Source organism: Bombina bombina, chromosome 6 (genome assembly GCF_027579735.1).
Source record: "Bombina bombina isolate aBomBom1 chromosome 6, aBomBom1.pri, whole genome shotgun sequence".
In the NCBI taxonomy this organism is placed as follows: Eukaryota; Metazoa; Chordata; class Amphibia; order Anura; family Bombinatoridae; genus Bombina; species Bombina bombina.
This window is the reverse complement of record NC_069504.1, coordinates 1,123,926,303-1,123,944,890: the sequence shown is the minus strand read 5'-3', so window position 1 is coordinate 1,123,944,890 and position 18,588 is coordinate 1,123,926,303. Positions and strand designations below refer to the sequence as shown.

At 40.9% G+C, this 18,588-nt stretch overlaps 1 protein-coding gene across 1 annotated transcript in view; it reads left to right on the top strand.

The window, feature by feature from the left end:
* Nucleotides 1-18,588, top strand: part of LOC128664916 (inositol 1,4,5-trisphosphate receptor type 2) — a 693,905-nt gene that overhangs the window by 662,752 nt on the left and 12,565 nt on the right. The window contains exons 20-21 of the mRNA XM_053719708.1: nt 8,166-8,310; nt 11,353-11,503. Coding sequence (XP_053575683.1) covers nt 8,166-8,310; nt 11,353-11,503 — 296 coding nt within the window. The remainder of the gene's footprint in view (nt 1-8,165; nt 8,311-11,352; nt 11,504-18,588) is intronic.

Here is an 18,588-nt window from a genome sequence, read left to right as displayed (position 1 = left end):
CCCAGGAAAGGACAACCGTGACCAAAGGTTTCTCCTTTAGCGGTTCCGGGGACGAGGATAAACCTCCCAAGATCTACCCCCGACAGGACCTTAGGTGTGAGCGTTTCCCGGCCGTGTAGGACAAGACTTCAAAAGGTGGCCCTGTAACCCACAATAGAGGCAGAGCCCCTTCCTCCTCCTAAAGGCCCTCTCCGCCGCGGGGAGACGCGTGAATCCCAACTGCATCGGCTCAGCAGTACCTGGTGACTCGGGACCAGGAGACATGGGAGGAGAGGGAGGCATGGGTGGGAACGAACACGTAGGACACAATGGAACAGGAGGCTTCCGCAAGCGCTCCTTGAAAGAGGGCATCTCTCTGAGTCTGATGTCAACTAGGATCAAAAAAGACTCCAATGCCTCAAGATCCTCTTGTAAATCTCTGGCAGCAACTTCGTCTTTAATCGCATCAGAGAGCCCATGAAAGAAGGCGGCAACAAGGGTTTCATTGTTCCAACCTACCTCTGCGGCAAGCGTATGGAACTCAATGGCATACTGAGCAACAGATCTTGTACCTTGCTGAATGGACATGAGTCGTTTAGCAGCAGAGGAGGAGCGAGCCGGAACATCAAATACCCTTCGAAAGGAGGCCACAAATTCAGGGTAATTTGAAATCACAGGTTTATTAGTCTCCCACAAGGGATTAGCCCAGGCAAGAGCTGTGTCAGAGAGTAACGAGATGAGAAATCCCACCTTAGCTCTGTCAGAGGGAAACTCCTGAGGTAACATCTCAAAGTAAATGCCCACCTGGTTCAAAAACCCTCTGTACTGATTAGGATCGCCTCCATATCGCTGAGGTAGAGGTGCAGAACCGGACATGCTCCTGGTAGGACTAGGTGCAGCAGCGGAAACAGGAGCAGCCATAACTAGCGGGACACTTTGGTGCAAATGTGCAGTGCGAGTCAGCAGGGTTTGCAGGGCTAGTGCAAATTGATCCAAGCGGTGATCCTGTTCATCCATCCTGGAAATTATGGCAGGTAAAGATGGATTATTAGCACCATCAGAATTCATGGCCCTTGCCATTACGTCAGGGTGCCAGGAAACAGACTGAGACGAGAAGTGCAAAAATAATCACACCTTTATTAATAGCAAAAAATAATAAAAAGTCCACAAACAAATAACAAGCCAGGAATCAAAACCGGAGCTGGTAGTCAGACGAGCTGAGTCAGGAGCCAAAGCAAATAGTCAGACGAGCCGAGTCAGGAGCCAAAGCGAGAAGTCAGACGAGCCAGAATCAGGAAAAAGGAGAACAGCAGAGTCGGGAACAAGCTAGGGATCAGGAACCAGGAGGGATGTCAGACCGCCAGGTAATACACAGGAGCTCCTCACAAACAGCTCTGAGACAATGCAAGGGCAAAGCATACTGAACAGAGGCCCTTTAAATAATAAGTGATGACATCACAATTCTGAGACTGCATTTTGTCTCACACTGATGATGAACACCAGTCTGGCCATAAAAGGAAGTGCAGGAAATGAGCAGCATCACACAGTATGCACCAGAGTCAGCAAGATAGTTGAGTAAAATGGCTGCCAGCAGCACATGGCAAACAAAGGAGGGAAAAAACCCTCACAGTACCCTTCCCTCACCAACCCCTCCCCCGCGGGAGGACAAAAGGCTTATTTGGGAAACGGGCATGGAAGGCACGGAGGAGGGCGGGAGCATGAACATCCTCATGGTTGTCAACAAAGATTGGACGGAGATGAGGCAACACAGTGGTAAAAATCTTCATGGTTGTCAACACAGTGGTAAACATCCTCATGGTTGTCAACACAGTGATAAACATCCTCATGGTTGTCAACAAAGATTGGACGGGGACGAGGCAACACAGTGGTAAACCGATTACAAACTAATGGTTTCAAGAGGGAGCCAATTTATTGGAAGGCACACGAAGGTGCAAGTTGCAGGAGGACAGCCAAACTCTCTCACCAACCTGGTAGGAAGGCGCGGGCAGACGCCTACGATCGGCCTGGAACTTTTGGTGCTGCATAGAACGATGAAGGCAATCCTGAATCTGCACCCACGTGGAACGGAGTTGCCGGAGATGCTCCTCCAAAGCCGGAATACCCTGAGACATGAATGAATCGGGCAACAAGGATGGTTGAAACCCATAATTCGCCATGAACGGGGATAACTTGGAGGAAGCATTAATAGCACTATTACGAGCAAACTCTGCCCAAGGTAACAGTTCAGACCAATTGTTGTGATCTGAGACATAGCAACGGAGGAACTGTTCCAGAGCTTGATTAGACCATTCCACAGCCCCATTGGATTGAGGGTGATGCCGAAGAGAAGGAAAGCTGGATCCCACTGATGATGAACACCAGTCTGGCCATAAAAGGAAGTGCAGGAAATGAGCAGCATCACACAGTATGCACCAGAGTCAGCAAGAGAGTTGAGTAAAATGGCTGCCAGCAGCAAATGGCAAACAAAGGAGGGAAAAAACCCTGACACAGGGGTAGGCAATAAAGACTCTGCATTTCCCCGTTGTATATGGGGCGTTCATCCTATACCTAGTCTACGTTGACCTGGTGCCTCAGGAATGAAGCTTAAAAAGTCTGGTAGTGTGTGGATTGTAGGCTGCCATAATTTGAGATGATCCAAGGGATAACCATTATGACTCACCCTCCTCCATAGCAATAGGTTTGGTATGCTTGTATCCTGAGCATTGCATATATCCTAATCGTTACCTGGGAGATTGGCCTTATATACTCAGGTTTTAGTTAAGGTCTTGTTCGGAGCTGTTTTATTCAAAGTTGTAGAGGGGGTAATAGAATCTGGAGTTGTGCTGGTATCTCTCTTCCTATTTGTTTGCCGTTCGGCTTCCTAGAGCTTACTTCATTGAGCTCCTGTATTGGATTTTGTGGGGTATAGAGTTCAGTGGGAAGGTTAATTACCTTCGGCTGTCTGACGCTCCGCATTGTGAGGCAATTCCTCATCTTCCTCTGTGCTGTGTAGACCCGACAAAATCGAGAGTTGGTTAAAGCATGTGAGCATTTTATGTTCAAGTTTGGCTAGTAGAACCGCTATCATTGTATAATGTTCCACCTCTATTTCTGCTTAAGTAACCCGAGAACCTCAATTTAGATTGTGTTAATAGGTGTTGTTCTGATAACCCCCAGCACGGGGGGAGGAATTCTTGTAGGCCTGCGGGCTTAAGTGGCGCCAGAAAGCTTGACGTTGCGTCTGGTATAGCGAGAGTATTTCTTAGTAGGTAGATATTAATCGACTCAGGAACGGGTGAGGGATTTTTCTTAGTAAAATTGTCTTTATATGCCTGAGGTTAACAGGAAAACTGTGGTTTTTCAAGTGCTGCTTGCTCCGATAATAATTTTGCTGCCGGCCATGATGGTTGCTGGACACGCCTCCACTGACTTGTTTTTAAGCTGCAAGGTACCTTATGTACTTTATTAATTGATGCAAACTGCTTGTCTAATACGTTTTCCATAAAAGATCTCAACAATAAGATTGTTTTCCATGTGTGCGCAAAACTGCCATCTTTCCTTAGAAATGTAGGATAAAAAATAAAGGTAAATAAGTCTGGGGGTCCAGATAATATTCATCCAAGGGTTCTAAGAGAACTCCCATACGTAATAGCTACTCCATTAGCTGATTTATTTAATCAGTTACTGTTAACAGGAATTGTTCCAAAAGCCTGGAAAATTGCCAATGTAGTCCCTCTTCATAAAAATGGATAGTAGGGTAGATTCTGCTAATGATAGGCCAATCAGTTTGACCTCAATTGCAGGGAAATTAACGGAAACTCTTTTAAAGGAAAGACGTGTTTTACCTTCAGACAAACAACTTGGAAGACAAAGGACCAGCATGGTTTCACTGCTGGAAGATCATGTCAGACCAATCTAATTGATTTCTTTGACCATGTAACTAAATTAATAGACCAAGGAGGAGCTGTGGATGTAGCGTATTTAGACTTTAGCAAAGCATTTGACATTGTCCCACACAGCAAACATATTTACAAATGTATTGCCTTGGAGTAGATGCTAAGGTTATGTGGGTAGAATGCTGGCTTAAGGATAGAAGGCAGAGGGTTTTTAATTAATGGACTATATTCAAATGAGGGGTCAGTTACTAGTGGTGTTCCCCAAGGGTCATTTTTTTGGCCTGTTTTGTTTAACATTTTTATAAGTGATATTGGAAGTGGGCTTCAGGGTAAGGTTTGCTTGTTTGCTGATGATACAAAATTTGGAAACAGAGTTGATGTTCCAGGGGGGGGGGGGGGTTTGATCAAATGAGCAATTATATTAAAACACTGGAACAAAAAACTGGAGGACTGGGCAAATAAATGGGATCTAACATGTACCAAGTGAAAAATTATGCATATTGGATCCACAAACCCAAAGGCCAATTTAAGTCTCAATGGTAAATTACTGACTGTTACTAAAGAGGAACTGTACTGGAGGTATTGGTAGCAGAAATAGCAAGGTTCTTATGCCACTTTACAGATCATTAGTTAGGTCTCATCTGGAATACTGTGTACAGTTCTGGAGACCAGGGGCCTATCTATCAAGCTCCGGATAGAGCTTGAGGCCCTGTGTTTCTGGCGAGCCTGCAGGCTCGCCAGAAAACACCAGTTATGAAGCAGCGGTCTAAAGACCGCTGCTCCATAACCTGTCTGCCTGCTCTGAGCAGGCGGACAGGAATCGCCACAATTCAACCCGATCGAGTACAATCGGGTTGATTGACACCCCCCCTGCTGGCGGCCTATTGGCCGTGATTCTGCAGGGAGCGGCGTTGCACCAGTAGCTCTTGTGAGCTGCTGGTGCAATGCTGAATACGGAGAGCGTATTGCTCTCCACATTCAGCGATGTCTGGCAGACCTGATCCGCACTGTCGGATCAGGTCCGCCAGACTTTGATAAATAGAGGCCCAGATCTTCAGAAAGATATAAATAAACTAGAAATTGTCCAAATGAGGCTACTAAATGATACATGGTCTAAAATATAAAACATACAGAGAAAGACTCTGTGACCTAAATATGTATAGTTTAGAGGATAGAAAGGAAAGAGGTGACATGATAGAAAACTTCAAATATTCTATATATACAGGGAGTGCAGAATTATTAGGCAAATGAGTATTTTGACCACATCATCCTCTTTATGCATGTTGTCTTACTCCAAGCTGTATAGGCTCGAAAGCCTACTACCAATTAAGCATATTAGGTGATGTGCATCTCTGTAATGAGAAGGGGTGTGGTCTAATGACATCAACACCCTATATCAGGTGTGCATAATTATTAGGCAACTTCCTTTCCTTTGGCAAAATGGGTCAAAAGAAGGACTTGACAGGCTCAGAAAAGTCAAAAATAGTGAGATATCTTGCAGAGGGTTGCAGCACTCTTAAAATTGCAAAGCTTCTGAAGCGTGATCATCGAACAATCAAGCGTTTCATTCAAAATAGTCAACAGGGTCGCAAGAAGCGTGTGGAAAAACCAAGGCGCAAAATAACTGCCCATGAACTGAGAAAAGTCAAGCGTGCAGCTGCCAAGATGCCACTTGCCACCAGTTTGGCCATATTTCAGAGCTGCAACATCACTGGAGTGCCCAAAAGCACAAGGTGTGCAATACTCAGAGACATGGCCAAGGTAAGAAAGGCTGAAAGACGACCACCACTGAACAAGACACACAAGCTGAAACGTCAAGACTGGGCCAAGAAATATCTCAAGACTGATTTTTCTAAGGTTTTATGGACTGATGAAATGAGAGTGAGTCTTGATGGGCCAGATGGATGGGCCCGTGGCTGGATTGGTAAAGGGCAGAGAGCTCCAGTCCGACTCAGACGCCAGCAAGGTGGAGGTGGAGTACTGGTTTGGGCTGGTATCATCAAAGATGAGCTTGTGGGGCCTTTTCGGGTTGAGGATGGAGTCAATCTCAACTCCCAGTCCTACTGCCAGTTTCTGGAAGACACCTTCTTCAAGCAGTGGTACAGGAAGAAGTCTGCATCCTTCAAGAAAAACATGATTTTCATGCAGGACAATGCTCCATCACACGCGTCCAAGTACTCCACAGCGTGGCTGGCAAGAAAGGGTATAAAATAAGAAAATCTAATGACATGGCCTCCTTGTTCACCTGATCTGAACCCCATTGAGAACCTGTGGTCCATCATCAAATGTGAGATTTACAAGGAGGGAAAACAGTACACCTCTCTGAACAGTATCTGGGAGGCTGTGGTTGCTGCTGCACGCAATGTTGATGGTGAACAGATCAAAACACTGACAGAATCCATGGATGGCAGGCTTTTGAGTGTCCTTGCAAAGAAAGGTGGCTATATTGGTCACTGATTTGTTTTTGTTTTGTTTTTGAATGTCAGAAATGTATATTTGTGAATGTTGAGATGTTATATTGGTTTCACTGGTAAAAATAAATAATTGAAATGGGTATATATTTGTTTTTTGTTAAGTTGCCTAATAATTATGCACAGTAATAGTCACCTGCACACACAGATATCCCCCTAAAATAGCTAAAACTAAAAACAAACTAAAAACTACTTCCAAAAATATTCAGCTTTGATATTAATGAGTTTTTTGGGTTCATTGAGAACATGGTTGTTGTTCAATAATAAAATTAATCCTCAAAAATACAACTTGCCTAATAATTCTGCACTCCCTGTATATATATATATATATATAAAATACTAATTATCCCAGGGATTGGTTAAGACTGCATCTAAGTTTTAGTTTTTTGGTCATGTGTGACATTAAGATGGAACTATGTGTATTGAACATTGTTGGTGACTAATAAAGAGATATTTAAAAAAAAGAAAAAAAAAGAAAAAAGAAAACTTCAAATATATAAGGGACTTAATAAAGTGGAAGCTGAAAGCATTTTCCAAAAAAAAAGAAATAGCAAAACCGGAGGTCACAATTTTAAATTAGAGGGCAGCAGATTCAGGAGAAATGTCAGGGAGCATTTTTTTTGTTGTTGAATGTATGGAATAGACTTCCAATGTGATTGTTTCTATTTTGTAAAGGGATTGAATGTGCCAGGTTTGTGGATACGCTGGTTGTTGCACTGTGCAGATGCGCCGATTGTTCTCAGCATGCCGGTACAACGATGCATTACGTTTTCTAGTTTGTGGACATACTAAATATTTTCAGTTTATAGAAGCTGGAATGTTTCGCTATTGATTGCTTGTGGGTTTGTGCGTGTATTGTTTTTGTAATGGTTTGCGGATATATTGGTTGTTAAAGGGACATAAAACAAGTTGGGACAGAGACAAAATATAATATGTACTTTTCCTGCATGTTTATACTGCAGTGCCTCGATTAACCCTTTCTTTTAAGTTTACGAATTGTAAAGCTCTTAACTCCCCCCACACATTTTTTTCTATGGTTGTATCTATATCCACCCTTGATTTGGTAGAATGAAGACTTTAACACTCATTATCTGCTGGAGCATGTCTAGAAGCAAATAAGCTGCTGTGAACTCAGTTGAAATACAATGCCTGTGTTTCTGATGCTAAACAATGATAAGGGGGTGGAGCAGACTACTCCAGACAGCATAGCTAAGTAATTTTGCTTATTTTTGAAAATTATTTTAAAATACTTGCCAGTAATTAAAAAATAAAAAATAAATATGCAAACTATTTTTACTTTATTAGCCCTTTTAGGATATGCACAGATCTCAACGTGTTTCATGGCACTTTAAAGGGACAGTAAACACCTTGTAAAAACATTTTCTGCAGTCTTCCATATTAAGATGTCAGACTCTGAATGCTATTAGAACACATGAACACCTTGCTTGCTACAATTGTTTTTCAATGGTCAAACTCCTCCCACAAGTTTTATTTTTTAGAGGAGACGACCTGTACTTGAGGATGAAGATTACTGGGCTTTCTTTGGCTTCAGCAGAAATGATTATATTACAAACTACAGATGAGCTACAGATATGTGGCATAGCTAATGTCTGACATCCACTTCTTCGATTTTAAGGACTGAAAAAAATCCATAATTTCATAACTAAATTACAGCAAAAGGGGCAAAACGAATGATGACTATAGACTGCAGACTTGTTTTCCTGTGCATAATTATGTATTTTATATTAATATCTCAATGTGCTAAACCCCCAGATATCGGGTCCCAACCTTGTATTTTGTTTTCTTGTCACTTTTGTAGCTACGATTCATTTACGGACTCCTCCAGGGATGAGATGAAGAGGAAGTTTGCTCTCACAATGGAGTTTGTTGAGGAGTACCTGAAGGAAGTGGTGAACCAGCCTTTTCCATTTGGCGACAAGGAAAAAAATAAACTCACATTTGAGGTATTTGTCGTGTTTGAGTGATTATTTTGCAATTTGATATTATTGATGTTATGTGACATGTTCAGCTTTAACCCTTCCCTTGCTATTCACAGCCAGCTTCAGACAGCGGTGTAACTGCCAAAGCTGACAGTCTCTTTAAATAGACATCCAAAGAGTCTATTTCATTAAAGCAATTCATTTGCTAACAGATTAGCTACTTTCACACACCTGTGCTTATCCAAATAATTGAACCATTATTACAAATGTCTACTCCTGATTGGCTAACTAGCTTTACCCTTATTTGGAGTAGAAGCACATTGGTGCATGACTTAGATTATGCATTTAGAGGGTTAGATTCCATAAACGAATATGAAACAATCAGTAACACTAAGGGTGTGTTACTACTAGGGGGCGCACAGGACCTTATATGATTATTATGTAAATAGGCTAAGAGAGAAGAGAACAAGATATTACATATAATAACTATAATAAAATATACTATACGGAATAATGTAAACAAATAAACAATTCTTATAAATATGGGACTATGAGAAACATAGGATACAACACAAATAATAGCAAATACAGTAATAAGAAATTCCTGAAAGTCTTCTTCTGCAATGTTATATAGATGGTAAATGTCCCAATCGGGGTGGGAATAGTCCCAAATGATGAATGTGATCAAATACCAGGATGATCAATGATCAGGAACACAGATGATGACTGGAGTCAGCTGCTTTGTCAGGGAAATCAGGATCTAAGAGCAAGTTTTCTCTGTGAAAAAATCACAAAAAGACAAAGGCGCCTCCTGGTGTAATACAGTTTGCCTGATGAAGCCTGATGAAACAGACAGCAGTCTGAGAAACGCGTTGCTTGTTCTTTTAAATATCTAGTGTCATGAGACAATGAGATTTTTATTTTATTAATAAAATTTGGTTTTATGTAAACCTCTTTGTGAGAGTCTGAGCTCTGTCAGTCCGGCAAGACGTTGGAGAAACCAGTTTCCTTGCAGTGTCAGTGACTGGGACACGGTGAGTTCCCAGTCTGTTTGATTTAGCACAATTGGGTGCTGCTCCACTTGTGAGTACCTTTTTGATAACCTAACAAATCTCTTTCACCAACTGTATTACACCAGGAGGCGCCTTTGTCTTTTTGTGATTTTTTCACAGAGAAAACTTGCTCATAAACGAATATGGTTAAAAATAAGGCGGTCAATTCCAATTCTTCCGATCCCTTTTATCTGTACTTTTCCAGCCTCCGATCTATTTTAAGTTTTCCACGACCACGAGTTTTACACTTTATTTCGGCACTGAAATGGACAGTTGGACACATCAAATTCCACGCACAAAGGATGTTGATAAGTGCAAAACTGATGATTTGGAATAATTCTATTATCTTGCACTTGTGCATTAATATGAATAAGGGGGTCTAGATTCATTAAACTTATATTTAGCACAATTGTAGTGGGCAGCACAGATATTTACATATGTGTATATATTTAATAGACAGATACATGATGACCCGTACAGCTAACTAAATCTGCAGGAAATGCCAGAAAATAGAAATCATTAAAAATAATAATGCTGGGATAAGCATAAGACTATACTACATACTAACTAATGCCTGGGATAAGCATAAAGCTACCCTACATACTAACTAATGCCTGGAATAAGCATAAGGCTATCCTACATACTAACTAATGCCTGGGGTAAGCAAAAGGCTATCCTACATACTAACTAATGCCTGGGATAAGCATAAGGCTATCCTACATACTAACTAATGCCTGGGATAAGCATAAGGCTATCCTACATACTAACTAATGCCTGGGATAAGCATAAGGCTATCCTACATACTAATGCCTGGGATAAACATAAGGCTAGCCTACATACTAACTAATGCCTGGGATAAGCATAAGGCTATCCTACATACTAACTAATGCCTGGGATAAGCATAAGGCTATCTTACATACTAACTACTGCCTGAATAAGCATAAGGCTATCCTACATACTAACTAATGCCTGGGATAAGCATAAGGCTATCTTACATACTAACTACTGCCTGAATAAGCATAAGGCTATCCTACATACTAACTAATGCCTGGGATAAACAGAAGGCTATCCCACATACTAACTAATGCCTGGGATAAGCATAAGGCTACCCTACATACTAACTAATGCCTGGGATAAGCATAAGGCTACCCTACATACTAACTAATGCCTGGATAAACACAAGGCTATCCTACATGCTACTAATGCCTGGGATAAGCATAAGGCTATCCTACATAGTAACTAATGCCTGTGATAAGCATAATACTATCCTATGTACTAACTAATGCCTGGGATAAACATAAGGCTATCCTACATACTAACTAAAGCCTGGGATAAGCATAATACTATCCTATGTACTAACTAATGCCTGGGATAAGCATAAGGCTATCCTATGAACTAGATAAGTTTATACTTGTGATTACTTGATAAATGACATGTTCCTACACAGGCCACTTTACAACTTTATGGGCCAGATGAGTGGAGCGAATAAGGGGTATATCCTGAGGGTTTGCACTCGTCGTGCTTAACGCTCATATTACGAGTTGAAAGTAAATGCGATCGCTTTAGCGCAATCACGATTTACACAGAGCATGACTACAGCGACTTCAGAGCTCTGGTTAACTGTTTTGCAAAACTAAAAAGTTGCAAAAAACATAAAAAATACATTACAAAGTACAGTTACACTCATACTAACACCATCTAATAAAAATGATTAAAATAAAATATTGCACAAAAGTTATATACGCTCAAAAAAAAAAAATTTTCTCCATTGACTTTTATTGGTGAATATGTGAATGCGCACGCGATTTTTGCACTCATCAGGTTAGCACAGAGAGCAAAAAGTTTACTTTCAACTCATAATGCAAGCGCAAACCGACGAGCGCAAAAATCTTACTTCTAGTGCAATTAACATTCAAGCTGGAGCGTTAATTTGCGCTACACTCGTAATCTGCCCTATATCTTTAATTCCTTTCTCTGCTAATTTGACTTTTTCTCACACTTTTATTTGCCGCAGGTTGTACATCTGGCACGGAATCTCATTTATTTTGGATTCTACAGTTTTAGTGAACTGCTCAGACTGACGAGGACGTTACTGGCCATACTAGACATTGTACAGAGTCCCATGTCTTCCTACCTAGAGAGGCTGAGCAAATTTCAAGATGGAGGTGAGAAACACTTGCACCTTAAAGAGACATTAGATAAATGCTGGAATGATGTATGTGTTAAAATATATATCATATTACAAAATATTGTATATATAGCTAAACTCCACTCACCACTGACATTGAGTCTGCAGCAGACAAAGCTAAGCACAGTCGTGTTAGTATATAGTGCATTGTTTTACAGGTTTCATCTGTTAATGCGAATTAGGGAAAAGCTATGTAGCCGGGTTAGCCTTGATAAGTCTGTGGGGTCCTTTTTCAGTTTGGAAAATTAGAAAAGCCCACAATTTTCAAAGTACATTAAAAGTGTGGGAAAATAAATACTGAAAGCATTTTTTTTACTCTGCATAACTAAACATTTTATATGAAAATATTACTGTGTTTACTGTCTACTTAACATAGTTTGAAACTGTCATTTTGTTAGAATAATTGACATTGTTTTGCATTTTATTGAATACCCTTGAATAGCCTTTCAAGTTGTATCTACACTCTCTGCTCTGGTCAGTTAGGGACAGTTATAAATGAGATCTTGCAGTGATTTAAGCAATCACATGTTGCAGGGTCATGGTTGGTAGGCTATAGGATACTCTCCTCTCTCAGGAGTGCATCCCATTAAACATTTTATAATAATGTTGAGTTGACCGTCCCTTTAACTTAAATGCTAATACCCATAACTAATTTAGCTCCCACTGAGTCTTCTGTACAACAGATAAGATAAACGATTTGGTGTAAATCAAAAGTTATTAGTTTGTTTCTTTTCTGTCATTAGACCGGACAAAATTAACAGAAGACAGATTCATTTAATTTTGTGCAAAATACTGAAGCATTTGTCTTTTATTGTCTTACATGACGGCTTGTCGGCATTGTCTGCCCCATGTTAAAATATTCATTTTATTAATATTGAGATGTCTTTGTGAGCAATAAGTCATTTTAATGGTACAAGCGTAATTTCAGCCATTTTGGCAGATTTTTTTCTCCCTAGCCTGAAGTCTATAGAAATGACAAAGTTCCCATTGTGCCCAGTTACTGTATCTTTTCTGCCATAAGATATGAGATGTCACTCATGCAGCAGCCAGGTTAATGAGCTTTCTCCATGTCGTTGCCTCGGGGGCAATGCATTATCTAACCAGTCATTAATGTCCTTGTATCAAGTGCTTGGGAGTTCATTGTGAATATGAAAAGTCAAATAAATTCTGCTAGAAAGACACCGGAGTAACTGCATGCTAAGTAGTTTCATTTGCAGAATTCAAAACCTTCAATTTCTATAATATGAAATGCGTAGTTTTTTTTGTCAGAGGAGATAAACACTGCTTAAAGCACTGAAAATAAATTAATTTCTGTACCCGTAAGCATCAGCGATGACGGCGTTTCACTGTGCCCTTGTTAGGGGATCGCATGGGGTTTATGTCTTATGCTGCAGAGGGAGCTGCCAGAGCAGTCTGGAAGTGACACAGACTGGTCCTTTTAATTAAACTACATTGTGACAGTGCCATCTTTATTGATTTGTTTCTCTGACAGATAATATATTGACAGGAAAAAGAGACTGAGGCTGTTACATCTGTTTCTGTAGTTGCACCTGAGAGATAGTTTGCTCCATTCAGACAAAACTAATATGTCTTACAGTCCTAAAAGGTGACACCCACTGTTTAAAGGGACAGTACACACTTTTAGAATGCTATAAATAAATGTTTAGTAAAACAGTAAACCAGCTTAGCAATATACTTTCATTATATTATTTGCCCTCTTTCCTGTAATTTAAAGGGACATAAAAGGGATATGAAACCCCAAATTGTTCTTTTGTGATCCAGACAGAGCATATCATTCTAAAAAAATGTTCAAGTAGCAAACTCGCTTTGTTCTCATGGTATTTTTTTCCTTCCAACTTCATTCCTTACTTTTAGACTTTAGGACGGCAGATTTTTCATTAATGGGAGAATACCTAAAAAACTATTTAAAGGGGAAAAATCTTATTACAGGGGTTCAAGAACAGTGGGAATTTGTGAAAGGTGCCATTTTAGATGCAACCGCACACTGTATTAGACATGTCTGTAAAAGTAAAAGAAAGCGGAAACCAATTTGGTTTTCCAAAGAAGTAGCACATGCTGTAAAGACAAAAAAGATAGCTTATAAAAATTACAGACACACACAAGCAGATGATGATATGAAAATATGGAGACTCCAACAAAAAAAGACTAAGCAGTTAATTAGGAAGGTTAAAGCTGATGCAGAAGAGAAGATAGCACAGTCAGTAAAACATGGGGACAAAACATTCTTTAGATATATCAGTGAAAGAAGAAAAAATAAGGTAGGAATAGTAAAATTGAAATCAGTTGATGGTAGAATAATAGAAGGAGATAAGCAGATTGCAGACTGTCTCAATGATTACTTCTGTTCTGTTTTTCACTAAAGATTGTGAAGATACAATGTCTACATTAAGGGATGCTATGCAAAATAGAAACAAGCTAACAGTAATCTTTTTACAGAGGATGAGGTTTTGTTAGCATTATCAAAAATAAATGTTACAAAGGCAGTGGGTCCTGATAATATTCATCCAATGGTTTTAAAAGAACTTCGTTCAGTGCTAACTGTCCCATTAACTGATCTGTTTTAATCAGTCACTATTAACAGGAGCTGTCCCAGATGATTGGAGAATAGCATATGTAATACCTCTTCATAAAAAGGGCAGTAGAGAAGAATCTGGCAACTACAGGCCAGTTAGTTTAACTTCAGTAGTAGGGAAATTAATGGAAAGCCTCTTAAAGGAAAGAATTATGACTTACATAAAGACAAACAATTTAGAGGACCAAAATCAGCATGGTTTTACTTCAGGGAGATCATGTCAGACTAATCTAATTGACTTCTTTGATTATGTAACAAAAGTATTAGACAAGGGAGGAGCAGTTGATGTAAGCATATCTAGAATTTCAGCAAAGCATTTGACACCGTCCCACACAATAAACTTATTCACAAACTATATCTCCTGGTCTAGATTCAAAAATTGTGAACTGGTGTGGAATGCTGGCTTAAGGACAGAAAACAAAAGTGTCTTAGTAAATGGAGTTCATTCAGCAGAGGGGCTGTTACTAGTGGTGTTCCTCAGGGGTCAGTTCCTGGGGCCTGTTTGTTTAAACATATTTATCTGCGATATCACAAAGGGCTACAGGGGAAAGTATGTCTCTTTGCAGAAGAGATACAAAAATTTGCAACAGAGTGGATTTCCAGGGGGGTAGACAAAATGAGAAGTGATATACAACAATTGGAGGATTGGACAAACGACTGGGATCTAAAGTTTAACACAGCAAAGTGTAAAATAATGCATTTAGGGAAGAAAAATCCAAATGTTAATTACAGACTCAATGACACTTTACTGACTGTTACAGACGAGGAGCAGGACTTGGGAATTATTATTTCAGATGATTTAAAACTTAGTAAACAATGTAGTAAGGCAGCGAGTAAGGCTAGCAGAATGCTTGGATGTATTGGTAGAGGTATTTGCAGCAGAAATAGTAAGGTTCTTATGCCACTTTATAGATCATTAGTTAGGCCTCATCTTGAGTATTGTGTGCAGTTCTGGAGGGCCATATCTTCAGAAGGATATTAACAAACTTGAATCTGTGCAAAGGAGGGCTACCAAAATGGTACATGGTCTAAAAAATAAAACTTACCAGGATAGGCTCAATGACCTAAATATGTATAGCTTAGAGGAGAGAAGGGAAAGAGGTGATATGATAGCAACTTTCAAGTACATTAAAGGGTTTAGTAAAACTGAGGCTGTGGGTATTTTACATAAAATGGAAAATTCAAGAACAAGGGGTCATGAGCTCAAGCTAAAGGGTAGTAGATTCAGGAGTAATTTGAGGAAGCACTTCTTTACAGAAAGAGTGATTGATTTATGGAATAAACTTCCTCAAGAGGTAGTAGCAACAAACACTGTGGGGGACTTTAAAAATGCATGGGACAAGCATAGGGCTATCCTACGAACTAGATAAGTTTATACTGTTAGGTAAGGTGGGGCAGACTTGCTGGGCCTATGGCTCTTATCTGCCGTCAATATCTATGTTTTCTATGTTTCTATGTTACTGTTGGGAAATACAACACCTGGCCACTAGGAGGAGGCAAGACACCCCAGCCAAATGCTTAAATACCCCTCCCACTTCCTGTATCCCCAGTTAGGTCAATCTTTGCCTTTCGTCACTATAGTAGGGTGGCAGAAAATTTGGCTAGTCCTGTAATGGGTATGTTCCCTTCGAGAAAGGACTGGAGTTTTAAGTAATCAACCTCTCAGTGAGAGTATTGATGAAAGTTAGAGTCTGGAGATGCAGGGAAAGTTTTTTCTGAGAAACCCATCCAGACTGTCGCTAACAGCTCCTGAGCAATCAGTGTTGACGAGTTTCACTCTTGCTGTTACACACTCGAGTCCATGTCAGAGGCGTCGCTGCAAGATTGTCACACTTGAGAGGCTGTGTCTGTTCCACAGCATGGATCCTGGAGGGTAAGACCGTTTTATATATACACTTTTTTGCTATACAGGGTCACAGTGTGGCTCCTTTATGCCTCAATAGGATCAAGGGTTAATATCTCCTTCAGGGAGATTATTTGAACGGCAAGGGGTTTTTTATAACTGCTTTATTGTGAGAGTTTTTTGGGCTCATAGACTGTGTGCTTTGGCTTGAACAAACAGGTTTCACTTTCGTTTTTGAGTGTTGCGCAGCTCATAATAGCGTAGCACCTTTTTCATAGCAAGGGAAGTCCTGTCCTACGCACCACGTGACCGGGTGTGGTCTTTTCAATTTCCTACGATCCTGCTGCGAACATCACTACTAAGAGAGCCTTTTCACTGTTAGCTATCTGGGTTTAGGAGGTGTTGAGTGCCTCAGCCATTGGGATTATAAAGGTGCCGTTTTTTGTCTGTCCTTCCATGGATATATCTTAGCTATTGAGCACTGTGATATTACATTAGAAGGTTCTGGTCCTTCTGTACTGATGAATAATTCCTGTTTATATTGTGAGGAAGCTGTGGTTTGTTCCATTTGCCTAAACACTGTTCTAAAGTCTAAGAAGGGGGGAGACAAGCCTGCTATTACTTATAGCGCTATTAGCCCTTCTGAGCCGTCTACTTCTCAGGAATCTGTGTCCCGAGAAATTACTACCCTTTTTACACTACCCACTCCACATGCAGTTCCCTGCAGTTCAACTAATCCTCCATCTGGAGGGGGCTTTTTTCCTGCAGACTTTACCGCGCAGTTACAATCGGCGGGTGTCTGCGGCCCTGAGTGCCTTACCTCACTCTAGCAAACGCAAGAGAAAGGTTAAACATAGTTCTCCTGACCTAGAGTCATCTAAATATTTGTCAGATTTAGCTATTATGTCCCAGCTATCCGAGGATGAGTTAACTCTGTAGTTTCAGAGGGTGAACTTTCTGAGTCAGAGACTTCAGTTTTTAAACCTCCTTCAGCGGAGGAACCCTCCTTTAGATTTAGCAGGCCTAAGGCTCATTGAGCCGTGGCTCTCTGATTCTAAGTAGCTCTCTGTTACAAATAGCGGAGTTACTCACTGATCAATATCCACATGCTTCTAATCCTACTTCATCTCATCTCTCTACAGGTATGTCTTCCTGCTTCTCCCTCCCTGACTGCTTTTAAATGCCCTTTTAATTTGTGCTAGAATTCCCTGGTATGTCTTCCTGCTTCTGCCTCCCTGACTGCTTTTTATCGCCCCTTTAATTTGTGCTAGACTCCCTGGTAACCATTTCCTGTCTCCACTTTGTCTACCTGTAATCATTTTAATCATTTTATCAGATACTGTCTAACTTTAATACATCCTGCCCCCCCCCCCCCCTCTAATTTGCAAGAGTGTAACTCCTGGCTAGCTAAAACTGCCTGTAACAGCTGCTCAGAATCAGTTCATTTCTTTTCACTGTTACATATAGAGCAGGCCTAAGGCTCATTGAGCTGTAACTCTCTGTTACAAGTAGCTCACAGTACTCACTGGAGTTAGAAAACTGGAGGTGGAAACTGCGAGTGCCACTAACAGGTAAACGTAACAACTATTCTTCTACAAAATGCTCTGTCTTTTCTGCTCTCACTGTCTGCCCGTCTCCTAAAAATCACTGAATGTCCTATAACAACCCCCACACTAACTATATCTCACCCTCCCTTCTCTCATCCCCTATGCTGTCCTCTCATGAACTACTCTGTTTCCTTAGAAACACTTCCCCCTCTAACTCTCCTGTGTCTATCATATCCGCTCCTACAAATCTCACTCTCACCTTCTGTCTCTCTCACTGCTACTACTGCTTGCTGCTGGTGATGTCTTTCCTAACCCTGGCCCTGCAGCAATCACCACACTTTTTTACAATCTCGCTCTCACACTGCAAAAACCCTAGGTCACCCAATACCAACAATCTCATCTCTATTAACCCGCAGCGCTTATCCCCTCTCTTTTCTTGTGCCCTCTGGAATGCTTGCTCTGTCTGTAACAAACTTACAACTGTGCACGACCTGTTTGTTTCCAACGCTTTCAACCTTTTTAGCAATTACTGAAACCTGGCTATCTTCCTCTGACACTGCTTCCATTGCTGCTCTCACTCATGGTGGTCTTCACTTTAGCTATACACCTAGGCCAGGTGAGAGACAAGGTGGCGGGTGTTGGCATCTTACTCTCTCCCTCCTGCTCCTATCAGTACCTATCCCCTGTTCCATCTCTCTCCTTTTCTTCCTTTGAAGTCCACTGCATTTGCCTGTTCTCCCCTCTCTCTCTCAGAGTGGCAATTATCTATCACCCCCCTGGACCAACCTCCCAATTCCTTGACAACTTTGCTGCCTGGCTTCCTTACTTTCTCTCTACAAATACACCTGCTCTAATCCTAGGGAACTTCAACATCCCCATTGACAACCCATCTGCCCCTGCTGCCTCTAAACTTCTCTCACTCACTAACTCCTTCGGCCTCTCACAATCCACCCTATTCCCTACCCACTGCGATGGACACTCTATTGATCTGGTATTCTCCTATATCTGCTCTCTCTCTGATGTTGCCTGTCACCCATTTCCCATCTCAGACCACCATCTGCTCACCTTTAATTTACAGG